Raw genomic sequence first — 22,369 nt, 5'->3', positions numbered from 1 at the left:
AGATAACCAGCAGACAGAGAGCATGAAAGGCTTTCCAGAAACTCTTCTGTTGCTTTTAGCAGTTTCTCTTCAATTCTACTTGCTCTATCTCCCTGTTGAAATCTTTTTATAATGTTACAGAATACTTCCCAAGTTCACAGAAAATTAGATTATAATTTTACTTTGGTGCTAAAACTTTTTGGAATCTGGGTGTTTGTTTTTTTGTTGTTTTTTTCATGATATGCACTTTCCATCAACTTTTTGAATACTCTGTATTTTGGCACCAGAATAACCTTGTGTTTTAATTCCACTTTTATGAACTTTTTAAGGTATCCTGAACAGAAATATTTTCCTCTAATATAATTTTTCAAAGATTTATTTACCTGTATTTAAAAGTCAGAGTTGGAGAGAGAGATCTTCTATTATAGGCCAGGACTGTGCCAGGCAAAAGCCAGGAACCAGGAGCTTCTTCCAGGATTCCTACATGGGACAGGGGCCCAAGCATTTGGGCCATGTTCCACTGCTCTCCCAGACACATTAGCAGGGTGCTGGATCAGAAATGGAACAGCCAGGGCTTGAACTGGCACCTGTATGGGATGCTGGAGATGTAGATGGTGGCTTAAAGTGCTGTGCCAGAGCACCAGCTACTTCTCTGATATTAAGGGGAAAAGCCAAGTGGTTAGGTTTAAACATCTGATATGACTTAAGCATAGTGGTAATGGTTAAACTTAAGCACATAAAGAGAAGCACAGCCTCAGAATAGAAACATCTTAAAAGCAAGTGACCTTCTGATATTGATAGAAAAAGGAGTATCTTTGTGGATTTTTTTCTTTAAGGCAGAACAGTGGAGAGAGGGTAAAACAAATTTCCTCTGGTTCACTGCCCAGATGGTTGCAAAGGCTAGCGCCAGGCAGGACTGCAGCCAGGAACCATCCAGGTCTGCCACGTGGGTGCTGCCTTGCCAGATGTACACTGGCAGAATACAGGAGGCAGGTGTCCCAAGCTGTGGCTTAACCTCTTGTGCCACAATGCCCACTGTACCTTATCATTTAAAAAATATTTATATAATTGATGGGCCTGGCGGCGTGGCCTAGCGGCTGAAGTCCTTGCCTTGAACCCTCTGGGATCCCATATGGGCTACGGTTCTAATCCCGGAGGCTCACTTCCCATCCAGCTCCCTGCTTGTGGCTTGGGAAAGCAGTAGAGGATGGCCCAAAGCTTTGGGACCCTACACCCGTGTGGGAGACCTGGAAGAAGTTCCTGGCTCCTGGCTTTAGATTGGCGCAGCACTGGCTGTTGCGCTCACTTGGGGAGTGAATCATCGGACAGAAGACCTTCCTCTCTGTCTCTCCTCCTCTTTGTATATCTGACTTTGTAATAAAAACAAATAAATAAATAAAATAAAATAAAATAAAATGTATTTATGTAATTGAAAGGCAGAACATCAGAGAAAGGGATCTTCTAAGCACTGGTTCACTTCCCTGCTAGCCGTAACCACCAAGGCTGGGCCAGGCTGGAGCCTGAAGCCGGGGGTTCCTGCCAGGTCTTCCACACGGGTAGCAGGAACCAGGGAACTTGAGCTGTCATCCACTGCTTCTCAGGGGCTTCAGCAAGGAGCTAGATGAGAAATAGAGCAGCCAAGACACTGACCAGCACTCTGATATGGGATATAAGTCCCAAACAACAGCTTAACTCTGCCCCAACACCAGTCAGTCCCACAACTCTTAGATCTAGTTAGATCTACAAAGGCTGCTACAGCAGCATGGTGAGGTTCCATGTACCCTTGGTCCTGTGCCCCTTGATGATAACATCTGACACAGCTGAGGTCTGTTATCAAAACAAGGGAGTCACCATTAGCCACTGTTCTTGTTGGACACAATGTTCCAGAATGATCCTGAGCCTCACTGTGCCTGTGCTTCTCAGCTCCAACCAACAGGAAGTAGGGAAACAAATCAGGCAGAGGCATCCAGGGCACAACCCCACCTAGGGCCACGCTGAAGAATGCCTTTTGGTTTCCTTCTTGTGACATACATGTCAGTTGCCAGCCAGCTATTCCCTGGTACAGCAGATGGCTCATTGCATTTGGTGTGCTCCGTCTGCAGTTTGGCCCTGTCTCGAGGGGAGGAGCAGAGTTGGGTTAGGCAGCAGAGGGACTCCTGTGGCCTCTGCTGTTGTTACCAGTGGAGGCCCTCCCCAGTGGCTGCCAGCAGAGTCAGAGGTTCATAAGGTCCACAGAGGCTGCGGCCCGCCAGCGCCCACCAGTGCCCACCAGCGCCGTGCAGAGGTCCACATTCTTTCTAGTACTGCCGCGGGAGTTGTTTTAGATACAGATAGTTTAGGCTTCACCTTTGCTTGAAGTAATAGTGACCCCTCCTGCTTCTTGTAAAGTGCCCTTGATAACAACCATGTTGCATTACAGATGTTTTGGGTTTTAAAAAACATGAAGGAAGTATTTTGTGTGAAGTTATCAGAAATATTATAAAAAAAAAATCTTGAATCCAGTGTTGTGATGCAGGAGTTAAGCCACCACTTGTGAGGCCAGCAGCAATATGAAGAGTTCCAGGGGCCAGTGTGGTGGCATAGCAAGACAGAATCCTCTGTCTCGTAGCACCAGGAACCCATATGATGCCAGTACATGTCCCAGCTGCTCCACTTACCTTCCAGCTCCCTGCTGTGGCCTAGGAAAGCAGTGGAGAATGACCCAAAGCCTTGGGACCCTGCACCTGAGTTGGAGACCCGGAAGAAGCTCCTGGCTCCTGGCTTTGGATTAGTTCAGCTCTGGCCATTGCAGCCACTTGGGGAGTGAACCAGCAAATGAAGACCTCTCTATCCTTCTCTCCCTGTAAAATCTGCCTGTGAAATAAAAATAAATGAATCTTATAAAAAGAGTGCCCATCCAGCCAGTAGTTGGTGGCCCAAATGCCTGAGTCCCTGCCACCCACACAGGAGACCTGCTGAGCTTTCTGGCTGTGGACTTGTCACCTGGCTTAGTCCCAGCTGCTATAACCATTTGGAGAGTGAACCGGTAGACGGAAGATCTCTTTTTCTGTCTCTCCCCCTCTGTGTGTCTATTGCTGTGCCTTTTAAATATTTTTTTAAAGATTCACTTTTTTATTGGAAAGGTAGATGTACAAACAGGAGGAGAGACAGAGAGCAAGATCTTCCATCCGATGATTCACTCCCCAAGTGGCCACAACGGCTGGATCTGAGCCAATCTGAAGCCAGGAGCCTGGAGCTTCTTCCGGGTCTCAAGGCTTTGGGCCATCCTCGATTCCTTTCCCAGGCCACAAGCAGGGATCCTGATGGGAAGCGGGGCCACCAGGATTAGGACTGGTGCCCATATGGGATCCCAGTGCGTTCAATGCGAGGACTTTAGCCACTAGGCCACCACACCAGGCCTGTATACATGTATTTCTTAAATTTATTTTTACTCATTTGAAAGGCAGAGAGACTGATCCATCTCCCACCTGCTATTTCAATGTCGGAAATCCCTCCAAGCCAAGACTGGACCGTGCCAAAGCCAGAAGGCAAAAACTCGCTTGCACATCTCCCACATGGGTGGCAGGGATCTAAGACTTGAGCCCTCGCCTGCACCCCCTCACGGTACACATTTGTAGGAAGCTGGAACAGCAAAGCCAGACCTTGATCCCAGGCACTCTGAGATGCAGCTGCCTCAAGCAGCAGTTTAACCACTGCACCCTAACACCTGCTCTGACCTAACAGAGATTTCATGTACGTAATAATATATAAATAATATACAAATGGATGGAGTGTTTTGATGCAGTGCAATACACTGCCACTTGCAATGACTGCATACCATATCAAGAATAGTCATTTGAGCCCCAGCCACAACAGACTTCCAATCCAGTTTCCTGCCAATGAGCCTGGGAAGCAACAGCTGATGGCTCAAGGGCTTGACCTTCTGCCACACACTTGCGAGATGGGAGGAGGCTCCTGGCTTCGGACTGGCCCAGTTCCAGTCGTTGTGGCCATTTGGGGAGTGAGCTACAGATGGAAAAATCTCCCTGTCTCTCCTATGCTCTCTGTCAATCTGCCTTTCACATAAAAATTAAATAATCCTTTTTAGGTAAGATTTATTTACTTTTTATTTGAAAAGCAGAATTACAGAGAAAAGGAGAGACAGTGAGATCTTCGCATATTGGTTGACTCCTTCAGTGGCTGCCATGGCCAGGGCTGGGCTCTGCCCTCAGAACCAGTAGCCTGAAACTCCACTCCTATATCGGTACAGGGACCCAAGGACTTTATCTATTTTCCTGTGCCTTCCCAGGCACATAAGCAAAGAGCTGGGTCTAAAGTGGAGCAGCCAGGCCCAGTGCATTTGCCTAGAGGCTAAAGTCCTCGCCTGGCATGCTCTGGCCGGGATCCCATATGGTTACACCAGTTGGTGTCCTGGCTGCTCTACCTCTCTTCCGGCTCCCTGTTTGTGGCCTGGGAGGGCAGTAGAGGACAGCTGAGACCTTGGGACCTGCACTTGCATGGGAACTCGGAAGAGGCTGCTGGCTGCTGGCTTCAAATTGGCTTAGCTCTGGCTGTTGTGGCCACTTGGGGAGTAAAACAGCGGATCGAGGATATTTCTTTCTCTCCTTATCTGTGTAAATCTGACTTTCCAATAAAAAAAATAATAATCTTTAAAGAAAAAAAGTGGAGCAGCCAAAACTAGAACTCTAGAGCCGGTGCCTGAAGGGAATACTGGCACTGCAGGTGTTAGCTTCACTTGCTGCTATACCAACATGCCCCACCCCCAGCCCCGAGTAAATATTTTTCAGCAAATTACTTAGTGTTGAAATATCTTCATGTTGGAGATAAAAACGTAAATGTCAGTCATTGATTTAAAAAAAAAATTGGGCTGTTATAAATATACAGTTGGATAGAGACAAGCTTAACAAGGTTGGAGTGCTCGCTCTTCCTGCTTCTCTGTTCCTCAGTTTCTTTTTTTGGGGGGGGGAGGGGTTCCTCAGTTTCAAACCATCCTGTGAAAGCCACCAAGACGGCCATGCAATATTAAAGGAGGGAAACGGAGGGCCTCATCTCCAACCTCCTGGGCCCTTGTATTGCCTCCTCTCCTGGCTCCGTCTCTTGGTTTAATTTATGTGTGCATTTCTATGCTGTTTCTTCCCTGTGTTTGTCCTGTGTTGCTTTTCTCTTTGCTTTTCCTATTCCATCTTACTCTTTTTTGTCAGCAACAGAGGGTGGCCCAGGTATGTGGGCCCCTGGCTCCCAGTTTCAGCCTGGCCCAGCCACAGCCATTTGTGGTCATTTGGGGAGTGAACCAGTGGATGGAAGATCTCTGTCATTTTGCCAAGAAGAAAGGGAGTAGAAGGGAGGAGGCAGAGAAGAAAGGAAGAGAAAAAAAAAAAAAAGAGAGTCTTTTTGAAAGTAAAAACTAGTGCCCTGCATGGTAGCCTAGTGGCTAAAGTCTTCACCTTGCAGGTGCTGGAATCCTGTATGGGCACTGGTTCATGTCCTGGTGGCCCCACTTCCCATCCAGCTCCCTGCTTGTAGCCTGGAAAAGCACTAGAGGACGGCCCAAAGCCTTGGGACCCTGCACTCGCGTGGGAGATCCGGAAGAAGCTCCAGGCTCCTGGCTTCGGATGGGAACAGCTCCAGCCATTGCAGCCACTTGGGGAGTGAATCATCAGACAGAAGGTCTTCCTCTGTCTCTCCTCCTCTCTGTGTATCTAACTTTCTGATAAAAATAAATCTTTTTTTTTTTAAAGTAAAAACTAAAGAATTTAAGTAACCTTGTGTGTCAAGCTAAGGAGCTCCCATTCTGCCATATGTTTAGGGAGTTTTCACTTCCTTTTCTGCCTTTCCCTGGACTTAATATTCTGCAAACTTGATTGTTCTCTGAAGCCGATTTTCAAGGTGTCTTACTTTTACATATGCGAATGCTTCTTTACGTGTTTCTGGTTCTAAATTAGAGGGGACAGGGACTGCCTTGCTAAGCGTGAGGCTTCCCCTAGTCTAGAAGTGTCCTTTTGTGCTCATCACCAGGGAGCTTTTAAATGAGAAAAGACCTGGCTGACCCAGACGGTGGTATTTATAAATAGTGTCCCAGCAAACACCCCCCCTTTAAATCTTGTCCACCTAATCCTTCTTTCGTGGGATTGGAAGTGACTTGACCTTTGAGTCTTAAAACTCAGGCTCCCTTTGTCCGAAAGATCTTGCCAGCCAAAAGCTGTTAAAACAAAAATGTTTTCAGCCAAAGGGTGAGACACCAAAGCTTGCCTTTGGGTTTGAGCATTTTCAGCCAAGTGTTTTCTCCTGTGAGGACCAGCTGTTCTTGTTATTTTAAGACACCTGCTTCGATCATTTCTGTTTCTTTTTACTAGTAGGCTATGAAGGGTTTGCATCTTGATGGTTTATGATCTTTATGTCTCCTCAAATGGTCACATCTCCCCACTGAACCAAGAGCCCTCACTTTGACCCCTTCAACTGAAGAACTTGGAAGGACAGTAGGGAGCCAACGCTGTGGCTGCAGCTCTCAGTAGTTCTCATTTTGTAATCTTTATTGAGGATAAAAGCTTTCAAATCAAAGTCTCTGATGTAAATATTGACAGGTGATTTTTCCAGATTAGGATACATGCAGGAGAAGTGAATGGCTGAGCTGTCCAAAGATGCTGGCCTGAAATGCCTTTCCTGCAGCCTTAGCATGACGGTTTATAAAAAGGGAGACTCCCATGTGATAGCAATCCCATTTTTAGCTGCTTCTCTCCCCTGCTCTGACCTAAAAAAAACCCTAAATTCACTGTCTACTAGATATCAGAAGACTGACTTTAAGCCTTCTTAATCTCGCATCATTGAAGAGCGAGTCTCAGACCCAGGCTTTCTGTTTGCTGCACGGGATCATGGGAGTTGTGCGCAGTTTGGTTTGGTTTGGTTTGGTTTGAAACTGTTAGGCCCTGATCCGGCTGTGGCTTTGTGGGGGCGGGGAGAGGAAACCCCTGTTTCCTGTAGCACCTGTGCCAACATGCCTGGCCTGCCCAAAAGCCTGGAACTGTATGAGTAGTTTTTCCTTCTTGTTGTTGCTTAGTTTCAGAGTCTGATAACCTGTATCGCTGTACTGGGTAAACAGGACTCTGAATAAATGCAGAGCCAGCGCTGAGCCAAGCAGGTGAGGCCAGAGTCCTCTGGGGACCCTGAGCTTAGTGGTCTGTAGGTTCCAGGCAGTCAGGAGCTCAGACTGAGTTGACCGGGAGGTCTGTGTGTTGGTTTCCTTCTCCACTTAGTATATAGAGACATTCAGGATGGGTAGATATGTTTGTAGCAATGTAAATAGCAGAAGGGGCCAGTGCTGCCAGCTCAGTGGATGAATCCTTTGCCCATGGCGCTGGCCTCCCAGATGGGTGCCAGTTCGAGTTCTGGCTGTTCCACTTCTGGTCCAGTTCCTCTGGGAAGACACTGGAGAATAGCTCAAGTGCTAGGAGCCCTACATCAATGTGGGAGACCTGGAATACTTTGGGCTCCGGGCTTCAGACCAGTCCAGCTCTCGTCATTGTAGCCATTTGGAGAGTGACCCAGGAAATGGAAGATCTTGTCTCTCTGCCTGTGTAACTGTCTTTTATTGTATTTTATTAAGATTTATTTTATTGGGCCTGGCATGAAGGCTCACTGACTAAACCCTTACCTTATAAGTGCCAGGATCCTATATGGGTGCTGGTTTGTGTCCTGGCTGCTCCATTTCCCATCCAGCTTCCTGCTTGTGGCCTGGGAGAGAAGTGGAGGACAGCCCAAGTCCTTGGAACTCTGCGCCCATGTGGGAGACCTGAAGAAGCTCCTGGCTCCTAGCTTTGGATCCGCTAGATTTCCTCCCCTTTCTTATTTTTAAACTTTTTGAATTTGTATAAAACAAGTAGCTCTCACATTTGTCATGATACAGATACATGAGGATTCCAGCCTCCTCCCTCTCTATCTCACCCCATTATTATTTGTTCCCAATTTATTACAAAAGCATATTCATTCACTTTACAACAACAAGCTTAATTTTCTGATACTTAAAGTTGTCACGACATAGCAAGTAATGGAAGAAAAAATAAAATTATGTGTAATAAAAGTAAACAAAATAAGTTCGAACACCTGCTATTATTCATGAGTAAAGACACTATTGCACACAGTAGTTGATTCCCAGCATGCTATAAGATTTTTTTTTTATTTGAAAGAGAATGACAGAGAAAAATCTCCCTGTATTAATTTCCTTCCCAAATGGCTATGACAGCTGGAGCCAGGGCAGGTCAACACAGGAGTCACGTGGGTGGCAGAAGCCCATGCACATGGGCCATCTCCCACTGCTTTTCCTGGATGCCATAACAGGGAGCTGCATCCAGACTTGAGGCAGCCGAATCAGTGCTCTGTTTAGGAGTTTTGGTTAACCACATTGCCAGTCCCTCAGAGAGAACTAATACCTGGGCTTTAGAGCCTGAGTCTGTACTTGTCCCCACTCACAGCAGAACCAAGAGAGAAGGATCCGGCCCTTCTGGCAGCTGGGGTACCAACCTGCAGGGCATCTTTAAGAAGTGCTTGGTTGGGTCTAATATAGTAGCCTAGTGGCTGAAGTCCTCACCTTGCAAACACCAGGATCCCATATGGGCACCAGTTCTAATTCCAGTGGCCCCGCTTCCCATCAGGATCCCTGCTTATGGTCTGGGAAAGCAGTCAAGGATGACCCAAGGCCTTGGGACCCTGCACCCACGTGGGAGATCTGAAATAAGCTCCTGACTTCTGGCTTCAGATTGACTCCGCTCCAGCCATTGCAGCCACCTGGAAAGTGAATCACCAGACGGAAGATCTTCCTGTCTCTCCTTTCTGTATATCTACCTTTCTAATCAATCAATTAAACTTTATTTTTTTAAAGACTTATTTATTGTTATTACAAAGTCAGATATACAGAGATGAGGAGAGACAGAGAGAAAGATCTTCTGTCCAATGATTCACTCCCCAAGTGACCACAACGGCTGTTGCTGTGCCAATCCGAAGCCAGGAGCCAGGAACTTCTTTCTGGGTCTCCAACGCGGGTGCAGGGCCCCAAGGCTTTGGGCTGTCCTCAACTGCTGTCCCAGGCCACAAAAAGGGAACTGGATGGGAAGTGGAGCTGCCAGGATTAGAACCAGCACCCATATGGGATCCTGGCACATGCAAGGCGAGGACCTTAACCATTACGTTGTCGCGTCGGGCCCAAGAAGCTTCTCTTTATCTTTGATTTTTTTCCCCCCACAAATCACTATGATATGACCTGGGCATCTGCTGGACATTTTCACGCTGGGAATTTTTCTTGAGGGTTTTTTTAAATTCTCTCTAAAGGCAGAGTAGTAAACAGAGAGAAAAAGATCTTCCATCCTCTGGTTCACTCCCCACATAGCCACCATGGCCAAGAACAGGGCTGGTCCAGACTGAAGCCTGAATCCCCCGCAGGAATGGCAAAGGCCCACATTCCTGGGCCATGCTCTGCTGCTTTCCCAGGCTCATTGGTAGAGAGCTGGGTTGAAGGCAGAGCGGCCAGGACTGAACTGGCTCTCCTGTATGGATCAGCAGTGTTGGAGACTTAGCACAGCGCTTCCCTGTACTGGCCCCGTGAGTTAATGCGTTGACGACATCTTCGCCTTGGTGTTCTCTGTTCTGTCGTTCTAGAGCCTCTCTTAGTTGGACTGTGGACATTTTGGACTGATCTGCAGATCTTGTATATTTACTTCCCCATTATTATTTTTGTCCTCAGAGCTTTTCCTCATTTGGTCTTCTAACTCTTGTTTGTGTTCTTTAGTCCCACTAGCAAACTATATGTTCCTTTTTTTTAAAGTTTTTTTTTTTTTTAATTAGAAAGTCAGATATACAGAGAGGAGGGGAGACAGTGTGGACAGGGAGCTAGAAGGGAAACAGGGCCACCGGGATTAGAACCAGCGCCCATATGGGATTCCAGCGCATGCCACCGTGCTGGACCCTGGTCTCTGAATGTTTAAGATTTGATATTGTTGAGGCTGATATTGTGGCATAACAGGTAAAAACCACCACCTGCAATGCTGGCATCATAAATGGGAGCCCATTGGGGCTTGGCTGTTCCTCTTCCAATACAGCTCTCTGTTGCTGGCCTGGGAAAAACAGCAGAGGATGGCCCAAATGTCTGGGCTCTTGCCACCCACATGGGAGACACAGATGAAGCTCCTGGCTCCTGGCTTCAGCCAGGCCCAGAGCTGACTGTTGCAGCCATCTGGGAAGTAACCCAGTGAGTAGATTGTCTGTCTCTCCCTCTCTCTCTCTCTCCTTCCCTCCCTCCCCCGGCTCCCTCATACCTTCTTTCCCTCTTTCTCTGTGGGTGTGTCTGTGTGTAATTTGTTTAAAATAAAAAATTGTATTATTGATTAAATTCATTTATTCAGTTGGGCAATGTAGAAACCAGGAAATATAAATTCTTAGGTTGGGGCCCGGCGGTGTGACCTAATGGCTAAAGTCCTCGCCTTGGACATGCCAGGATTCCATATGGGCGCCGGTTCTAATCCCAGCAGCTCCACTTCCCAAACAGCTCCCTGCTTGTGGCCTACAAAGGCAGTCGAAGACGGCCCAAAGCCTTGGGACCCTGCACCCGTGTGGGAGACCTGGAGGAGGAGGTTCCTGGGTCCTGGCCTCGGGTCGGCGCAGCACTGGCCATTGTGGAGTGAATGATCGGACGGAAGATCTTCCTCTCTGTCTCTCCTCATCTCTGTATATCTGACTTTCCAATTAAAGTAAAATAAATCTTTTTTAAAAAAATTCTTAGATTGACACTAAGAAAATATCAGTTAGTTAGCTTTATAGCTATAATCTCAAATCGGGGGAAAATATACAAAGCTCAATTATATATAGTCTGCAAGGGCTCTAGGATATCTTTGCCTCTTAAAATTCCTATTTATTCATTTACTTGAAATGCAGAGGAGGTATATATCTCGAGATGTGTGTACATGTGTGTGTGTGTATATATATATATATATATATAAAGAGAGAGAGCTGCTAGATCACTCCACAATGCACAGTGGCTGAGGCTGGCCCAGACCGAAGCAGGAGCCTGGAACCCCGTCTGGGTCCCCACACAGGTGCAGGGGTCCACATAGGTGTGGGGTCCACATAGGTGTAGGGTCCAAGCACTTGAGCCTTCCCAAGCACATTGTCAGGAAGCTGAATCACAAGTGGAACAACCAGGACTTGAACCAGCCTTCATGTACAGTGCTGGCATTGCAGTCACTGAAACTGCCACTCACCAGCCCCAATACAACCTTTTAAGTCTGTATGTCTATAGTTCCTCTTTTCCTCTAGATTGCTTTTTTCTTTTTTTTTTTTTTAAGATTTATTTTATTTTTATTGGAAAGGCGGAGAAACAGAGAGGAAGATCTTCCATCTGATGATTCACTCCCCAAGTGAGCGCAACGGCCGATGCTATGCCGATCCGAATCCAGAAGCCTCTTCTGGGTCTCCCACGCGGGTGCAGGGTCCCAAAGCTTTGGGCCGTCTTTACTGCTTTCCCGGGCCACAGGCAGGGAGCTGGATGGGAAGCGGGGCCGCCGGAATTAGAACCGGCGCCCATATAGGATCCCGGGTATGCAAGGCGAGGACCTTAACCACTGTGCCATCGCGCTGGGCCCTAGATTGCTTTAAAAAAAAAAAAAGATTTATTTTATTTTTATTGGAAAGGCAGATATACAGAGAGGAGGAGAGACAGAGAGGAAGATCTTCCATCCGATGATTCACTCCCCAAGTGAGCGCAATGGCCAGTGCTATGCGGATCCGAAGCCAGGACCCAGGAACCTCCTCCAGGTCTCCCACACGGGTGCAGAGTTCCAAGGCTTTGGGCAGTCCTTGACTGCCTTTGCAGGCCACAAGCCACAAGCAGGGAGCTGTTTGGGAAGTGGAGCTGCTGGGTTTAGAATCGGAAACCATATGGGATCCCGGCGTGTTCAAAATGAGGACTTTAGCCACTAGCCCATGGTGCCGGGCCCTAGATTGCTTTTTTGTTTTACTTTTGTAATTTTAAATATTATTACATAAGAGAGGGATACACATGCATATGGATCTCTGATTAGGATGGGGCATGTAAAGGTGTGGAGGAAGGTGAGCGAGACAAATGTTTCCATTTTTTTTTCACTTGTGTCTGAAGGAGGGTAAGGAGAGGAGTCACTCCTTTTTTTCCAACTATATCAGCATCGAGGATGGGGGATAGTCATTTGATGACGCTTAGAGACCCGGCGTGGGAAAGAGTGTCCCAAGGGTGTTACTTTAGTAGTTTTGGTAATTCTGAGATGTCAGCTCTGTTGCATCAGGGTTGAGAAAATCTTTCCCAGGTCTACTGGCTCACCAGGTCCACCTTAGTGCATCCACATGTTACAGAACCCGGCCAGGAGAATGGTCCAACCTGTTCTGCTTTCCATCTGATGAGGCATTTAACATCCTCTGCTGGCCTAGAACAGCCACTTGTCTGTCCTCCATGTGCATCTAGGCATGCTGTCCACTGCACAGGTATCAGCAACTGAGGAGGCCCAACACATCCCAAGGTTGGTTCACATTCATTGTGAGTTTCCCTGTGGCTGGGGTTTGAGTCCAGTGATCTAACTGGGAATTCCCCCAAGAAGCCTCACCTGAGGTGACCTCACACCTGACTCTTGTGTGCACCAGCTAGTGCAGTGTCACGTTTGGTCTCAGCTGCACCAGCCAATGCGTATACCCCATCCCATCCCAGCCCACCATAGGCCTGGTCTGCAAGCATACCAGCAGGTGTCGCAATCTAATCAGGATGACCCAAAAAAAACCCCACCAGGGCCACCCCCAGCCCTGGCTTTTATGCATACTACCATGTGCCAGAGCCTACCCTGGTCATGTTCTGCATCCTCTCTGGCTCTCATGCAGCTTAGCTCAGCCTGACCCACCCCCACAACCAGCTCACACATATGCCGATGGGTGCTACCAGTCTGTTCAGCCTGGTCCATTCCCAGCCCTGGATCTCATGCTCACCAGCTGGAGCTCAAGCCCAATAGGGGAGCGCCCAGTCTCCTACCAGACCCACTCCCAGCCCCATATCTTGCACTTGCCAGAGGGTACTGTAATGTAATCTGATATAACTTGCACCCAGTCATGGCACTTGCAGGCAGGTACTGTGGCTTAGCCTGACTGGCCCACACCCATTCTGGCTCTGGGGGTAGGCCAGCAGGTGCTGGAACCCAGCCCAAACCCCAAACCCAGTCCATGCACATGCTGATGTGGGTACTGCAGCCTTGCCCAGCCCAGTCCATCCCCAACCCCAGCTCTAACACTCACCAGTGAGAGCTACAGCCTAGCAGGGGAGTCCCCAAAATTCCCCTGCTGGGCATTCCCAGCCCCATATCTTACACATGGTGGCAGGTGCGCACACTCAGTCTCAGTTCTCACTGGCTAGTATTGTAGCACAGACCAATTGGGCACAACCCATACCCTATCTTCAATCTCATGTGCACATCAGTGGGTACTGTGACCTGACCCAACAAGGCTTATTCCTAGACCAAACTCAGCCTTGCCTGATTTGGCCCAGCCCCAGCCCTGGTACTTGATCTGCCCAGCGGGAGCTGCAGCCTAGCAATGAGTTCCCCAAGTTCTCCATCCAGGCTTGCTCCCAGCCACAGATCTCATGCATGCCACAACCCTGTTTGGTATGGTCTGCCCTCAGTCCCCACCTTTGCATGTGATGGCAGGTGCTGCAGCCTGGGCCAGCCCTGCCTCCTTCCAGCCCTGACTTCTGTGGTCCAGCCTGGCTCATCCTGTCACCACACGCAGCTCTCTGCACAAACCAGAGAGTGCTGCAGTACCACACAGGAGAACCCACAAGTTCCCTAAAGAATCTGCCCCCAGATGTGTTCTGATGCGTGCTGCAGCCTAGCCCAGCTAGGAACGCACCCCCCCCCCCGCCCCAGCTTTTGTGCGTACCAGCCGGTGGCAGGCAACACCATTTAACCCAGTCCAGGTCTCCCATGTGGGTAGGTACCTTGGCCAGACGTGCGCTCAGCTCCCTTGCCTGTCTGTGAGTGCAGTGGCCCAGTCCATGGAAGCCCCCAGAAGTCATTCCTACCCTGTGAAATATGCCCTCAGCCGCTCCCACTCTAATACATCCTCAGGTCTCCTTGCTCAAGTAATCTGCAGCCTCCCACCTGGGGGCTAGGTGGTGTGTCCCCAGCCCGGTATTCCCCACCTTCCCCACGTATTTTTTTAAAAATAAAAACTAGAACAAGCAGCTGTGCTGGCATACTGGTATAGTTAGCACACATCTGGCTTTAAGCAGGCCCTGAGTGCCTGTCAGCTGTTGGCTGCTTTTCTCCCAGCAGTGTAACACTTGCCTAGGTACCAAGCAACCTAGGCAGGTGCCTACAGCTGGAGTGTCTCATCTACTTTGGCCTGTCCTTCATAGTAAATGCTTTCTTGAGTGCCTGGCAACACTTGGCTGTCTTCTCACATTTGAAAGTGGGACACTAAAAACCTATTGAAAGTTCTGCATTTGCGAGTGAAGCTCACAGACCATGGTCTTCACTGTTGCCTTATTTCCTATTCTTTTCCTGCCATTTTTAAGTACGTACAGTCTTTGAACTCTTACAGGGAGTCCTCAAAAAGTTCAGAGGGTCAGGAGTTTGACCTAGTACTTAAAATACCCATGTTCTATGAGGAGGGCATTTGACCCTGTGGTTAAAATTCTACTTGCAATATTTGTGTCTTCTATCAGAGTTCAGGTGCTGGCTCTGCTGCTGATCCCAGCTTCCTGTTTCTGCACACCCCAGGAGACAGCAGGTGACAGCGGATGGACTTGAGTCTCTCCATCCTTGTGGCAGACCTGGATGGAGTTCAGGGCTTCAGTGTGGCCCAAGCCCAGCTGCTGCAGCCATTTGAAGTGTGAACCAGCAGGTGGAAGATCTCTCTTCATCTATGTCTACCTCTCTTTGCCTTTTCAATAATTATTTTAAAGATTTATTTTTTGAAAGATTTCTTTATTTTTATTGGAAAGTCAGATACACAGAGAGGAGGAGAGGCAGAGAGGAAGCTCTTCCGTCCGATCATTCACTCCCCAAGTGACCGCAACGGCCGATGCTGCGCCAATCCGAAGCCAGGAGCCCTTTCAAGTCTCCCATGCGGGTGCAGGGTCCCAAGGCTTTGGGCTGTCCTCAACTGCTTTCCCAGGCCACAAGCAGGGAGCTGGATGGAAAGCAGGGCTGCCGAGATTAGAACTGGCAACCATATGGGATCCCGGCACATGCAAGGCAAGGATCTTAATTACTACACTATCGTGCCAGGCCCAGATTTATTTATTTTTATTGGAAAGGCATATTTATAGAGAAGGAAAGATCTTCTACTTACTGGTTCATTCCCCAAGTGGCTACAACAGCCAGAGCTGAGCTGATCCAAAGGCAGGAGCCAGGAGCTTCTTCTGGGTCTCCCATGCAGGTACAAATGACTTGAGCCACCTTCCACTGCTTTCCCAGGCCAGCAAAGAGCTGGATCAGAAGTGAAGCAGCTGAGACCCAGTATGGCATCCACATGACATCCCAGTATGGCAGTGCCATAGACGGAGGAGTAACCTGATATGCCACTGTACTGTTCCTCCAATAAAACTTTAAAGCTACCCACATGCTAACTCAATTCCAAGTCCCTGCTTCCAGTTCTAGCTTCTGTCAGTGCAGACCCTGAGGGGCCACAGTGATGGCTCAGATGGTTGGGTCCCTGTCACCTCTATGGGAGACCTGGATCAAGTTCCCAGCTCAAATCTTCAGCATGACCCAATCCTGGCTATTGTAGGCGTTTGAGGAATGAGGGGGGGGGGGGAAGAACATTGTCTCTCTCTCTCTCTCTCTCTCTCTCTTTTTTTTTTTTTTGTCTTCTTGCTTCAAATAAAAAAAATTTTTAAACTTGAGAAAATGCAAATTATGAAAAACAAAACTTGCATGTATCTCAAAATCTTGGGTTTTTCCTAATAATAAATTTGTTTTATTTTTGCTGATGTTCACATAGTTAAGAGGGATGCATGTCCATGTGGACCACTGAGCAGTGTGGGGAGGGACAAGAAATGGGGGAAAGTGGATGAGACAACTATTTCCCATCTCCTTTTTCTTTCTATATCTGGGGAAAGTGGGGAGGGAAGGGGAGAGAGCCGCTCCCAACAGCTCAACTACATCAGTATCCACAGATGTGGGACAGCCACCCAGTGTCATCCCAGGGTTCCCAGTGTGGAGCATGTTCCGAGGATACTGCTTCAGTGGTTTTAATAGTTCTGAAATGCTGTTGATTTCATTGCTCCAAGGTTGAGGAAATTCTTCCGAGGTCCATTGGCTGACATAGTCCACCTTAGTCTCCATTCACCCAAACATTTACTGTCAAAGCTTGGCCAGAAGAGCTGTCCAATTTATTCTGCTCTCCATGGTATTAGACGTCCTCTGCGGGCATGGTTGTCATGGCATGCATGTGATCTGGGCATGCCATCCGCTACATGGACTTCAACAAACATGGAGACCCAGTTCTGACATGTGCACTCCGTGGTCAGACCACAGAGTCTGTGCTTTTCACCGTGGTTGGAGTTTTGAGTCCAGTGGTCCAGTTGAGGGGTCCCCAAAGAAACCTCACCAGAGGTGAATCTAACCTGACTCCTGTGTGTGCCGGCCAGTGTGGGTCCAGCTCAGTCCATCATCCACATCACACTGCACACACACTGGTGGTTGAGGTTGCCTGGTCAGTTCTGTCACCAGCCCCATCTCATATGCAAACCAATGGATGCTGTGGCCCAGCCTGATGCTGCCCACCACACTCGGCCCTGATGCACACCAATGGAAACTGTAGCCTTACCAGAACAAACCCAGTAACCCCGCCCCCAGGTCTCCCACAGCCCCGGTATATGCTGGCATGTGCAGCAGACTGGTTCAGTCTATCCTGCATCACTTTTGGCTCTCTTACTCATTAATTGGTGTTGGAGCCTAGCTCAGCCTGACCAACCCCACACTCATGCTGGCTGGTACCACTGCCTTGTCCAGCTAGGCCCACCCGAAGCCCTGGTTTTCATGCTCTCTGATGGGAGTGGCAGCCCATCAGAAAGGTGCCCACAGTTTTCCCTACTAGGTCCACTCCCACCCCAGATATTGTGCTTCCAAGGTGTTTCTGCAGTCTGGCCTGTCAAGACTTGACCCAAATTTCAACACCTGCTAGCAGATGCTGTGGCAAAGCCCGACCAGCCCACACTTACTCTGCTTCATTAATGCCACAGCGGATATGGTCACTTAGGCCAGCCTGGCTCTTCCCCTAACCTGGCTCACATGCAGACCAGCAGATTTTGTAGCTCTGCCCAGCCTGATCTGTCTCCAGTCCCAGCTCTCACACTCATACTCACCAGCAGGGTATTCCTCGCAAACCCCCCTACCTTGCTCGCTACTCCCCACCCCCTGCCGGATCTTACATATGCTGGTGGATGCTGCAGCCCAGTGTGGCAAGACTTGCCTCATTGGCATTCACCAGCGGGTGCTGCAGGCTGGCTTGGTCCAGTCTACCCCCAGTCACAGCTCATGCTCGTAGGTGCTGGAGCTTAGCCCAGTCCAGCCAGCCTCCAATATATGAACCAGCCCTAATGTGAACTGGTTGGTGTTGTGGCCCAACCCAGCCTGTTCTGTACCCAGTCCTGATTCTCCCATCTGCCAGTGGGTGCTATGAACTGGCCCACCCTCAGTCTTGAGCCACACGTATGCTGGCGGGTACTGTAACCTGGTCTGGGCCAGGCTGCTCCCAGCCTTGGTTCTTGTGCTCACCTGCAAGGACTGTATCCTGACAGTGGAGTGCTCCAAGCTGCTCTGTCAGGTCACCTCCCAGTCACAGATCTCATAAACTTGAATTTTGATACTGTTTTCCAAAGAGTGTCAGCAGCACCCTCCTTGTGTGGCATAGAAAGAGCATCCAGTTTCTGCGTGCTCTGTAGCAGGTCTGCTCTCCTTCGTGACCCTCAGCAGTGTGGCCAGCCTGCCGGGAGGTCGGAAGAGCAGATGTGAGACACCTGCGATACAAAGCGGGACCAATCTTGGAGCCGCAGTTCTGCTTAACCATCCTTGATCAGAAATTGGATGAACCTGCGGGATGCGGAGACAGGCAAGATCCTCTGGCAAGGCACCGAAGACCTATCTGTCCCAGGCGTGGAGCATGAAGGTACTTGACCACTGCCAGGACACATCCTGGACCACAGGGAGCTAAGGCAGCACTGCCCTGACACGTGGGTGAGCCCCCAAGGCACAGCTATTGAGTCACGTATCATTGCCATTTTTGTTCCTTTCACCCACTTCCCAAAACCCATTTTGTGCTGAAATTTTAGTCTTAGAACAGACCTACATGTATAAATCAAGACCTCAGCTTCTCCCCATCCTCTCCAAAGAAAACCACATTTTTAGCTACCTGAAGGCAAAGAAAAACTAAGAAGTTAAAACCAATAGAATGAGCTAGAAGGAAGGTACCAGCACAAGGCCCTGGACCTGAGGGCAGTAGCAATGAGAACCAGAGGTACCCTAGCCTGGGCTTCAGCAGGTCATTCAGAAAGGAGTGGCCCATTAGAGGGCTCTGCCTTCAGCCACAGTAAAACACAGCTGCCAGGGCGCAATCAGAAACGTCACGCGCAAGCTGTGTCGTCTAAGACAGATGTAAGAAACACCCAGAAACGAGGCGTGGTATCCACGCGATTTTCCCTGAGCGCAGCTTCACCAGTTCTTTTTCTCTCATCAGCCCGTGTTCCCAAGAAAATCCTCAAGTGCAAAGCAGTGTCACGAGAGCTGAACTTCTCCTCAGCAGAGCAAATGGAAAAATTCCGCCTGGAACAAAAAGTTTACTTCAAAGGACAATGCCTAGAAGGTATCGTGCTACCCTGCATTCAGAGTTAGGGTGGCAGGGACGAAAGACAAAGCAGTGCTTCCAGAACTTTCTTGTCATATCAGTTTCTGATAGGACTTCAACACCCTGCAGGATCAGGAAACCTGCTTTTCCCCCACCAAACAAACCAAGGCAGGCCCTTGCTGGGGGCTTGCAGGTCCCTGCTGCCCAGAACCTGGCTGTGTATGCGTGGATCGGCCCTGCTGCAGTGTCACCATGTGGTCCTGGAGGAAACTGGCCATGATCAGGGCTGCGATCAGAGATCTACATGCCGTATTCCAACATGGGAATGGCTTGGCCACCCTGTGTTGAGTCCTCACCATGCAGTGAAAGGGGGTTTGAGCTAAACTTCCCAGTGAGAAAGAGACTTGTGTTGTAGTTCATGTCTAGCCCCCACATGGCAGAACACTGCTGGCACAGCGGCCTGCCAGCTAATCCTCACCTGATGTTAGCCTCGGGGCTCTGTGGGATTCAGAGCAGGCAGCCTGAGGAGGCTTCGTGTCCTTTTCCTAGGTCTCTAATCTGGGAGGTTTCTGGCACCTTTGGAGGGGGACACAGATTCCCCTACTTTACATGGGTGCACCTGCTCACCCCAGCTTTTCCTTCTTCCTTCAGAATGGTTCTTCGAATTTGGCTTTGTGATTCCCAACTCCACAAATACCTGGCAGTCCCTGATAGAGGCAGCACCCGAGTCCCAGATGATGCCAGCAAGCGTCCTAACGTGAGTGTGCAGGTTGCAGGGACCTGGGAAGTGTGTCTAGCAGCAGGCATTGTAGGCAGGTGGGGCTCCTAGTTCTGTCAGGGAGCCAGCAGCCAAGCTGAGACAAGAGGGCAGGGGAGACAGGGAGCTGAGTTTATAAGTTGCTGAGCATCTTATGAAAGAGGCATGATGATAAAAAGGAATAAAAAAATTTAGATAAGAGGGCCTGGTGCTGTGGCATAGCAGGTTCTGCAGTGCATCCCATATGGAAACTGCTTCAAGTCCAGCCGCTCCGATTCCGATCCAGAGCCCTGCTCATGTGCCTGGGAAAGCAGTGGGGAATGGGCCTCTGCCCCATGTGGGAGACTGCTCCTGACCCAGTCCTGACCCTAGGCACCGTTTGAGGCATAAACCAGCGAAAGGAAGACCGTTCACTCTGCTTCTCTCTATCTCTGCCTCTCTCTCTGTAGCTACAAACGTGGTCAGGAACTGTGCAGCTGCCACTTTCCTCAGGCAGTGACAACAGTCTTTCTGTGGCATCTCCGTGGCAGGGCCCCATGAAGGAACCACACGGACGCCCGCCATGTGGGGGCAGCCCTTCCAGGAGGTTCTGAATGAAAGCCAATTCAGGACCTGGCAGCGTGGCCTAGCAGCTAAAGTCCTCGCCTTGAACGCACTGGGATCCCATATGGGTGCTGGTTCTAATCCCGGCAGCTCCACTTCCCATCCAGCTCCCTGCTTGTGGCCTGGGAAAGCAGTAGAGGATGGCCCAAAGCCTTGGGACCCTGCACCCGTGTGGGAGACCTGGAGGAGGTTCCTGGGTCCTGGCCTCGGATCAGTGCAGTACTGGCCATTGCGCTCACTTGGGGAGTGAATCATCGGACGGAAGATCTTCCTCTCTGTCTCTCCTCCTCTATATATATATATCTGACTTTCCAATAAAAATAAATCTTAAAAAAAAGAAAGCCAATTTAATTTGTAAATGAGATATTTCCTTTTTGTTTGTTTCTTCTATCTTTAAGATTTTTTTTTTTTTTACTTAAAAATCAAAGTTAAAGAGAGAAAATAGTTCAGAGAGGTGTTCCATCTGTTCGTCCACTCTCCGGATGACAACCAGAGCTGGGCTGGTCCAAAGCTGGAAGCCAGGAGCTTCTTCCAGGCCTCCCACATGGATGCAGGGGTCCAAGCACTTGGGCCATCCTCCACTGCTTGCCCAGGTCATTAGCAGGGAGCTGGATCGGAAGTGGAGCAGCCAGGACTCAGTCTAGCACCTGTATGGGATGCCAGCCCCAGGCAGAGGATGAGCCTACCACACCACAGCACCATCCCCTAATGGTTTTCTCTTCACGAATCTTGTTTTAATTTGAGAGAGAGCAGGCGTGCAGGCAGGTTCATTCCCCGAGATGCTCACAATGGGCAGAGCGAAGCCAGGCTGGAGCTTGGAAGTGGGAACTGAACCCAGATTTCCACGCAAGTAGCAGAGACCTAGCCCCCTGGGCCATGAGCTGGTGCCTCCCGGGACATGCTGGCAGGGGGCTGTAACGGGAGCAGTGCCAGGACTCAAACCCAGTCATTCTGGCCTGTCAGCAGCCTAGGGATTGATCATTTATTTACCACTGGAGTAATTAATACTAAGCAGAAATGTATCTACTAGTTAGTAATCGTGCTGGGAAAATACAGGACCGTATAGGAGGGCATTTAGTTTTTATTTTGTTTTCAGATCTTAATAACCTTCGTTGGACTTCTTGGTCAGGCCCGATTTCTTTCAAGCATTAAAACCAGGCAGTGTGTGTTAACATCGTCAGGCTAAGTCATATCTCACTTTGCAGGGTCCCCAGAACAGCTGCCTTGACCTCAGCAGCCCCCGACCAAGGATATGGACTCTGTCTGGCCCCTAGTGTGCAAGCCACAGATGCACGCTCCGGCTTCCGCTGGGCGGCGGGGGAGGGTGGGGGCTGGGCCTGCGTGCAGCACGCAGGGCAGGAGGCCGTGGAGCGGGCCCAGGAAGGACCCTGCTCAAGGGCAGAGCGCAGTCCCCAGCTGTCCCCCAGATCATCCCGTTAGGTCCGCAGGCCCCCCTGTGTGGCCCAGCCAGGGGTGTCCCCAGAGGCACACCCTCTGGCTCCCAGCGTCCTGGCAGGAGTGCAGCCGCACGTAGCCTAGCGTGTCAGCGTCCCCAGCCACGGCTCTGGAGCACACGCACAGAGAGCGGGTGGCACAGGGAAGTGGCGCCTGACCCGCTCACACTCTCGCCCTCTGTCTCCCTGCTTGCAGTGGGAACGTTATCATAGAAACCAAGTTCTTTGACGACGATCTTCTTGTCAGCACGTCCAGAGTGAGACTGTTCTACGTCTGAGAGAGGAGCACGCGCACCTTTCAAGGATCTGGGGCTGTGCGAGGGAGGGAGAGGAAGCCACCTCTGCTCTTTTTTTTCCTCCAAATGTTTGAATTTTGGCACCTCACTCCCTGGCAGACCCCACCTGCGGCCACCAGGGACCAGATCTGTGTAGATAACCAGGTGGTTTTTTCCTCACTGACCAGACTAAATGCCCAAACCCACGCCGAGGCGGGACCGGTGCCTCAACTCCTTCCTGGTGCAGACGTGGGGGCCAACCATCCAGGGCAGAGGCGCCCGCCCGGGGCCCTGCAGGCCCCACGTCTTCCTTCGGCCCCTGCTTCCGGGAAACTTTATGTTCCCGACCCACGTCTAGTTTTTTCCTATCATTTCTATTTCATACATGCTCACACATTTAACTTGTAAAATAGACTGATATTATTATTACATAATGTAATTAAATGAATTCTAAAATT

The 22,369-nt window shown here is 49.6% G+C and overlaps 1 protein-coding gene across 1 annotated transcript in view; it reads left to right on the top strand.

The window, feature by feature from the left end:
- The window catches only part of PDE6D (phosphodiesterase 6D), a 52,909-nt gene extending 30,540 nt beyond the window's left edge, over positions 1-22,369 (top strand). Inside the window, exons 2-5 of the mRNA XM_040972290.1 lie at positions 18,059-18,147; positions 18,715-18,840; positions 19,474-19,579; positions 21,833-22,369. Coding sequence (XP_040828224.1) covers positions 18,059-18,147; positions 18,715-18,840; positions 19,474-19,579; positions 21,833-21,914 — 403 coding nt within the window. The 3' untranslated portion in view covers positions 21,915-22,369. The remainder of the gene's footprint in view (positions 1-18,058; positions 18,148-18,714; positions 18,841-19,473; positions 19,580-21,832) is intronic.

This window comes from Ochotona curzoniae, unplaced genomic scaffold (assembly GCF_017591425.1).
Source record: "Ochotona curzoniae isolate NIBS_2020 unplaced genomic scaffold, NIBS_Ocur_1.0 contig_2294, whole genome shotgun sequence".
In the NCBI taxonomy this organism is placed as follows: domain Eukaryota; kingdom Metazoa; phylum Chordata; class Mammalia; order Lagomorpha; family Ochotonidae; genus Ochotona; species Ochotona curzoniae.
The sequence above is the reverse complement of the archived record's forward strand: the minus strand, read 5'-3'. Positions and strand labels throughout refer to the sequence as shown.